This window comes from Sorex araneus, chromosome X (assembly GCF_027595985.1).
Source record: "Sorex araneus isolate mSorAra2 chromosome X, mSorAra2.pri, whole genome shotgun sequence".
In the NCBI taxonomy this organism is placed as follows: Eukaryota; Metazoa; Chordata; class Mammalia; order Eulipotyphla; family Soricidae; genus Sorex; species Sorex araneus.
The window spans coordinates 122242405-122250895 of record NC_073313.1 but is presented as its reverse complement, the minus strand read 5'-3'; the positions used below and the strand labels follow the sequence as shown (position 1 = coordinate 122250895).

General features: G+C 41.8%; 1 protein-coding gene across 1 annotated transcript; it reads left to right on the top strand.

Annotated features, from left to right (window-relative positions):
* Positions 1-6672: 6672 nt before the first annotated feature.
* LOC129399773 (protein ARMCX6-like) lies at positions 6673-7681 on the top strand. The gene has a single exon (XM_055121147.1). It carries the CDS (start codon positions 6673-6675, stop codon positions 7285-7287), a length of 615 nt encoding a protein of 204 aa, XP_054977122.1. The 3' UTR covers positions 7288-7681.
* Positions 7682-8491: the final 810 nt, after the last annotated feature.

The following is an 8491-nucleotide window of genomic DNA, read 5'->3' as shown; positions in this document are numbered from 1 at the left end:
TGTGTGTGTGTGTGTGTGTGTGTGTGTGTGTGTGTGTGTGTAGCACTATAGCACTGTCGTCCCGTTGTTCATCGTTTTGCTTGAGCAGGCACCAGTAACGTCTCCATTGTGAGACTTGTTGTTACTGCTTTTGGCATATCAAATACACCATGGGTAGCTTGCCAGGCTCTGCCGTGTGGGCAGGATACTCCCAGTAGCTAGCCTGCTCTCTGAGAGGGATGGAGGAATCAAACCCGGGTCGTCCGCGTGCAAGCCAAACGCCCTGGCTGCTGTGGTAGTGAGTAAATATATATATATATATATATATATATATATATATATATATATATATATATAACAAGCTCTATATTGTTTGTTTATAATGTATTTGCTGGGGAATATAGTCAGCTCTACTCAGGCCTCACTTATGGCTCTGTGCTCAGTTATCACGCCTGGTGATGCTCATAGGACCATATGTCATGCCAGGGTTCAAACTTGGATTAAATGCATGCAAGGTGAACATCTTACTTGGTGTACTATCACTCTGCAATTTCATCCGTGAATTTGTCATTGGGCATTTAGAGATATTCAGTCTATTGTATTAATTGCTACAATGAACAGAGGTGTATATGACATTATATCTTATTACCATATATTGCAAATAATAATTTTAATTATTATTCTTTGATTCATGAGAATTTTAGAATTTCATTTTTATTCTAACATGGTTTTTTATTTTTATTTATTTTATTTTTTTATTTGTGAATCAACATAGGGTACAGTTACAGACTTACAAACTTTCGTGCACGCGTTTCAGTCATACAATGATCGAATACCTGTCCCTCCATCACTGCCCATTCTCCACCAGCAATATTCCCAGTATCCCTCCCACCACACCCAATCCCCCACCCCCACCCCACCTCTGTGGCAGAACATTCCCTTTTATTCTTTCTTTCCTTTTGGGTGTTGTAGTTTGCACTAGAGGCATTGAGTGGCCATTGTGTTCAATCTATAGTCTACATTCAATTCGCATCTCCCAACCCGAGCTGGTCCTCCAAATACCCCTTACTTGGTGTTCCCTTCTCTATCTGAGCTTCCTTTTCCCCCGGCATTTGAGGCCGGCTTCCAAGCCATGGAGTAAACCTTCTGGTCCTTATCTCTACTATTCTTGGGTGTTAGTCTCCCATTCTGTTACTTTATATTCCACAGATGAGTACAATCTTTTTATGTCTCTACCTCTCTTTCTGACTCATTTCACTTAACATGATACTTTCCATAACATGGTTTTTTATTTTTATTTTTTTATTTTATAAAGTAGTTCACAATATTTTATTACACTTAATATTTGAACACCAATCCCACCACCATTACACCTTCCCACCACCATATTTCGGAAGTTTACATCCTGAACCCCAACCCCTGCCTTAAAGCAGAGCCAAAATAATTTATTTTGTATTATTTGTTCTGAAAAAATGCTTAAAAGCTCCAAAAAAGTTTCCTTAGAGGAAAAAGTGTAAAGATTGTTGTATTTCACACAGGGGCCTTTAAAACCTTCTTAAGAGATCACTAACATCCTCGGGATATATTCCCAGAAGTGGTATAGTGGGGTCATATGGAAGCTCAATTTCTAGTTTTTGAAGAACTGTCAGTATTGTTTTCCAGAAAGGCTGGACCAGTCGGCATTCCCACCAACAGTGAAAGACTGTCTCTTTTTCCCACATCCACACCAGCACTGGTTGCTTTTGTTCTTTTGGATCTGTGCCAGTCTCTGTGGTGTGAGATGATATCTCATTGTTGTTTTTATTTGCATCTCCCTGATGACTACCGATGTGGAGCCCAAAAGTAGAGACAGAGTATGGGAATATTGTCTGCCATGGAGGCAGAGGGAGGGTGGGAAAGGAGGGTATACCGGGGATATTGGTGGTGGGGAATACATACTGGTGGAGGGATAGGTGTTTGATCATTGTGTGATTGTAACCCAAACATAAAAGCTTGAAACTATCTCACGGTGATTCAATAAAATTAAAAAGAGAGAGATCACTAACATGTTATTAAAGGTTGAGCCTTGTGTGCTTATTATACATATATGTGTGTATGTGTGTGAGTATCTATAAAATAATATTTCTCTCTAAGATTGGTTGCCTTTAAACCACATCAATGTGGTGCAGTACTTTTGGAGTTTGGGTGGTGTGAGGTATGAGTTGCATTCAGGACCGTGTGGTACAGAAATACATTCACTTCTGGTTGAACCTTGGCCAGAGCATGTGCAGAGCAGCCATGAGCATGTTGGTGGTTGAGTACTGGAAGTTTTCGGCTGCCGAGGCTGGGTCCCTTGAGGTGGGCAGGGGTCTCACCTGCCCTCCTTTGGGGTGCCCTGAAAGAAACAGCCTTGCATGGGGTCCAAAAGCATGGTTATGGCGTGTGTCTCTCCCTTACGGGAGAGAAGAACAATGCATATTCTAACATGGTTTAATTAACATTTTATTATTGATTTTGAGTTAATTGCAGCATGGTTAAAGAACATTCTGTATAAGATTTGAATATTTTGAAACTTGTTTAAAATGGCTTTATGGACCAGGATATGATTCATTTTTTCAATGTTTCATAGAGTTTTAAAAAGAATGTATCTTTTGTATGTGGACTGCAGTGTTATACCAACCAAATATTCATATAATTAGATCAGGTTCACTAATCATGTTAAAACATTGTATTTAGCCATGAAGAGAGGCATGTTCAAATATCCCGTTATGAATTGGGATGACTACTATTTTTATTGTTCTACTTATTTTACTTTATATATTTTGATGCTGTAATATTTTAAGATGCAAACAGCCTTGGAATTGTTATATATCTGGTGAATGATATACATTTTTTCTTCACAGAGTATCACCAACCCTCAGTTCCCCTTCTTTAGACCACACCTGATGATGCTCAGGGCTTACTCTTGGCTCTGCACTCAGGGATCACTCATGGCATTGTTCAGGGGGCCATATGTGGTACCAGGCATAAAACCCAGGTTGGCTGCATGCAAGGCAGCACCTTATCTGGGGTCCTATCTCTGTGGTCCCTTCTTGGAGTATCTCTTAACTCTAGCAAAACTTTTAAACCTAAAATCCATTTTATTTGAGGTTGATATATCTTGATGATGTTAATATATCTTTACAAACTCTTTTGGTTAACATTTTCCCAATATATTTTCTATCTTCATAACTTCAAAAGTGCTTACAGTTCAAGTTTTATAGGTATTATTTTTGATCAGCATTAGCTGAACTTTTCTACATTTATTCAATTTTGTAATCTTCATCTTTTGTTTGGAATGTCAGTTTTGTCCAATATCATTTCTGTAACTTAGGGTGTAATCTCAGGGTTCGGGGTCACTCTCAGTGATATTTGGCCTTAGTGTGAGGACCCTCTGATTGTAAGGCTTTACCCTTTTGAGCTAACCTCTTGACTCCTAGGGTTTATTTTCTTCTGTTATTAAATACTCCTTATTTGAATACTCTACTATGTTTCAAGTTCTTCCTCTTTTGTCTCCTTGGGCTTAACTTAACCTTCTTAAATATGTGGCTTGATGTGAAAAGTTTAGAAAATTCTCAGCTATTATTTATTCAGAGAATATTTTTCCGATTATTCTCCCATCTCTTCCTAAAATTTGAGTGCATGTGTATTAAATATTTTTTATATTCTTTTCTCTTACCCATTCTTAATGAAGTAATATGTTTTAACAGTGTTCCAGTCAATAAGGCTACATGGTGGTTCCAATAGGTTATAACAGTGTTTCTAAAACTTTTCAGTCTATGGACCCATTCTGAAACTTGTTTCCTTCCTGTGGCCCCTATGTTTTACCAGTTAGCCCCCTGTCTCATGCTGAGACCCCCAAATTTGTTTTATTTTCACCTGCTTCCCTGAGGAATTTTCTAGGGAACCCTCAGGAGGGCACATGACACTTTATTGTGAAATAGTGGATAGCCAAGGTTTGTGTAAATATATACTATGATGTTTTCACCACAAAAACATATCACAATAAAATTTCCTAATGATGTATTTGCCAGAATGCACCTTCCTCACTTAGTGATGCATGTTTATATTTTATCCTTTTATGACATTGAGATTTATTCTACATGGTTTTCCAACATAACTACCTGCTCAATAATTTTCTCTTCATCTATGTGTACTCATTATAACCCACTTAAGTCCTAATTTAAAGAATTCTATTCTAATTCTAGAAACAAAAAATCTTTTTGACTTCTATTTCTCTGCACAAATTTTCTATATTGTATTTTATCTCCTTAAGAATTATAAAAAATCACTTTAAAACTGTGTCTAATAGCTCTAATATTTTAGGCCCACTGTATCATTTCTGAAGATCTTTGTTAGTTTTACCTTGAACTCATGTACAATACAAAATTTTTGTATTTTACAAATGCAAGAGGATAATTCTGCCTGATAGAGATGGATTTGAAAAGTGAGATGATGTTACCCAGGAGACAGATCTATTCATCTCTATGTTCCATTGACCTTAATATTTGACACCACAGTGAGAATATGTTTTGCCTTAAATGCAGTTCTCAGAAATAACTGGTGGTGACATTCTGGTAAACGTCTCTTTAGAAAAATCCCTATGCATATCAAACTCCAAGGAAATCTTTTTTTTTAATTTTTAAAATTTTATTGAATCACCATGAGATAGTTACAAGCTTTCATGTTTGGGTTACAATCTCACGATGATCAAACACCCATCCCTTCACCAGTGCATATTCCCCACCACCAATCTCCCCGGTATAACCCCCTTTTCCCACCCTCCCCCTGCCTCCATGGCAGACAGTATTCCCCATACTCTCTCTCTACTTTTGGGCATTATAGCTTGCAACACAGACACTGAGAGGTCATCATGCTTGGTCCATTATCTACTTTCGGCATGCATCTCCCATCTCAACTGGTTCTTCCAGCCATCATTTTCTTAGTGATCCCTTCTCTATTCCATATGCCTTCTCCCCTCCGCTCATGAAGCAGTCTTCCAGCTATGGGGCAATTCCCCTGGCCCTTGTATCTACCGTCCTTGGGTGTCAGCCTCATGTGATGCTACCCTGCACTCCACAAATGAGTGCAGTCCCTGAGGAAATCTTTTTAAAAAGTCATTATTTTCAAGAAAAGTGAACTGAGGCCATAAATTAATATTTAACTCTTCCTCCCCATGCCTTATTTAATGAAATCTGCTTTGTCTGGGTCAGTCTATGAAACATGATAGTACTAGTGACTGAGAGGTGGGTAAGAGAAGAGATTGTCGCTGTATATTCTAGGAAAAGATAATGAGATATAAGTGTGACTTCAGGAGACATTGTATTCCTATTGTGTCAAGATATAGTATGTTGCTTTCTTGAAAAATAAAGAAAGGAAAATTCCAAGAAAGTAGAAAAATATTTTTGGTCTAGGTTTTGCAAGGACAAAGTTATGGGTAAGGTATGCTGGAGTAGAAGGGCAATGCTCGAAAGGGAAACTTGAGAATTTTGACTCATTGATAACACAAGACTTAGGTGACCAAGAATGATGAAAAGTGGGTTTTTTTGGCCCAGCTATCAGCTTCCTGTTCAACTCAGAGGATCATGCTTATAGCCAAGTGAAGACCGAAGACGTTTCTGTAGTTGTGTTAGTATTGGTATGAGAGTGAGCATTGTCTGGGAAGTCTTAGATGTGAATGCATGTTGAGATGTGGTGGCAGAGATCTTAACGGGCAGAGTCAGCACTTTTCTCCACACTTCCACACAGCTCACCGGCTAATTTCACTGTCACTGTCATCCCCTTGCTCACCGATTTGCTAGAGCGGGCAGTGTAACATCTCCATTGTGAGACTTGTTGTTACTGTTTCTGGCATATCGAATACGCCACAGCTAGCTTGCCAGGCTCTGCCGTGCGGGCGGGATACTCTCGGTAGCTTGCTGGGCTCTCCGAGAGGGATGGACGAATCGAACTCGGGTTGGCCACATGCAAGGCAAAAGCCCTACCCGCTGTGTTATGGCTCCAGCCCGGCTAATTTAAATACTTTAAGTGGTGTACGGAGTGATGGCATGGAACCAATATTTATCTGTTGATTTCCTTGTCTGTCTGTTGGGGGCAGCACGACCTAAGAGATAAAAAAAAAAAACAGGAAGGAACAGGGTATTTGTTAGAAAACGTCCAAGCTATGTTAGATCTTATCTCGTCACAAAACTGGTAGCAGTTCTATGTAGCAGCAAACAAAAAAACCACTGTTGCACTCCTATCCTGTACTCAGGAAGAACTATCTTATTTTCACTCATTTGGCCCCTAAGGATCAGGTTCTTTATCTACTGAGGCAGAAATGAAGGTGGAGAGTGGAAAAGCAGGCATTGAGGGAAAAGAGAACAAGAACGAGAGAGTTGTTAGGGGGAAGGAAAAGAGGGTAACAGAATGGACAAAGGGCATTTGAAGGACAAAGAGGGGTGATGGAAGCATTTGAAATGTTTCTTGGAAGATGCCCTTGAGAATTAAATGGAAGATATTTGAAAGCCAGATGTTTTACGCTGGACACAAGACAAACACATCTGCAAATCACCTCTCCTGTGTGGCTACTGTAGAAGAAATTAAAGAAGGAGAGGTGGCCAGAAGATGCATAAAAAGTAAAATCCAGGAGAGATAAAAGTTGGGGAGAAATAAGTAAAACTTAGACACTCTCCGATGACTGTCATTCAGGGAAAAATGTTGTTTGCTCAGCCCACGGGTGCCAGCTTTTCATTCAACCACAATATCAATAGTCAGTTGGCCAGACTCTCCATTGTGGGAAACACAGTGCCCACTCCCAGCCCGGCTCTTAAGGAGAAGGCTTTGAGTGCCCTGGGTAACTTGAATGTGAGTGCTGAAAGTCAAGCACAGATTAAGATGGACATCAATGAAGGGTGCCAGGAAACGGCGTCACGTTGCTGCAACTCACTTCTGCAGCAGGCCGGCTTAAATTTGTTAATAAGCATGACAGTCATTAATAACGTGCTTGCCAAGTGCGTGTCAGACTTGAAGTTTCCTGTGATAACAGGGGGAAGAGGATGTGCTGAGGTTCAGCTTTTGAAACCGTGGATGGGGTTGTCGCCAAAGCCAGTCATGGCAGGGGAAGTGCTGGGCGCTCAAACCCTACTCTCATTCCTGTCCCTCTTGGCCAGGACCGAAAGTACCGGGATCCTCCCAGACACTCTGGTCTCTTATGTGGCCATCTCCAACAGAGTGGGCCCGAATCCACTTGAACCCCCTTTGGTGAACGGGCACTTGAGTTCTCATTCAAATATTCTGCGGTGGGTGTGACTGAAGAGCCAACACGAGCCAATCATGAGGTGAAAGTGAGGGTGGCTAAATCCAGGCTGGCACTCTGATTGGCCAAGCAGGGATTCCCATGGAGCTTTGTGTAACTTCTTGGTTTTGCAGTCTGTAGGCAAAGTGCGCTGTCTATTATGCCCTTGCAGCTTTCTTCCTGTGGGAAAGGCATCATTTTTTCAGGCAGCTGTGGTGAAAGATCATCCTATTAGAGAGTCATGAAGCATGCCTTGCCTGTGGTGGTCTCAGCTGTCTATGTTGGGCTACTTTATGGAGACCAGACCCATCGCGGAGCTTGTGTGGCAAATGCAACTGTTGCTGTGTAGGTCAAATCCCTGGTGACTCTTTCCACCATGTGAGCTAATGGATGGTGACTCTATTTATCCCTACAAAACAGTGCACTCCCCTTTTCTGTCTTGTTCAGATTGAACCTCGCCCAGCTGAGCCTATGCTTGTGTGTATCACCAATAAAGTGTGTGCTGTGATTGGAAAAACGAGCCCTGGTCTTTTTCCTTGGATTAACCTCCCGCTTGTAGAGACAGATGGACATGCCTGAGCAGTGCTAAGCAGGCTTTTTGCTTCCTGACAGGGACAGGCTGGGGGGTGCTCCCAAGAGCAGAGGTAGAGATGGGTTGAAAGTGTTCAGGAGGAGCCTGGAGAAGGGGGCGGGTGCTGGGCAATGCCCATCGGGTGCTACTTGTGGGTGCTGTGTGAGCCCTAAAGGGGACTTGGAGGATGTAGGGGGAATGCTGAGAGGGCTGAGCACACATGTAAAACAGCCAGCACAGTGTCTCCTGCCTGCTACAGAGAAAGCTCTAGGTGAAGGTATCTCCTGGGGGCTGCATCTTAGAGAGGGAGGAGGTCAGTGTGCAGGTATGTGCCTGCACATCCTTGGTGCCCGCACAGCCACCCACTCATCTGTGCACATCTGATGCACAATGAGGACGCTACAGGTGGCCACATTCCATGTGTTCAGTTGGTGCAGTTTTCCTTCCTGCCCTGTGGTCTGCTTTCAGCCACAGTCCCTTTATGGGGTCTCAGTCCCAATTCCTGGCAGGTGAAGGAACTTTCTTCCCTACTCTTCTAGGCACAGCCCCTTCTTCCTATGCTTTTTACCTTCAGTGACATTCAGGAAGGGCATGGTGGTGCCCTTCAGGGACTCCCCAAAGGGGATGCTCCAGCAAACTCCTAGAGT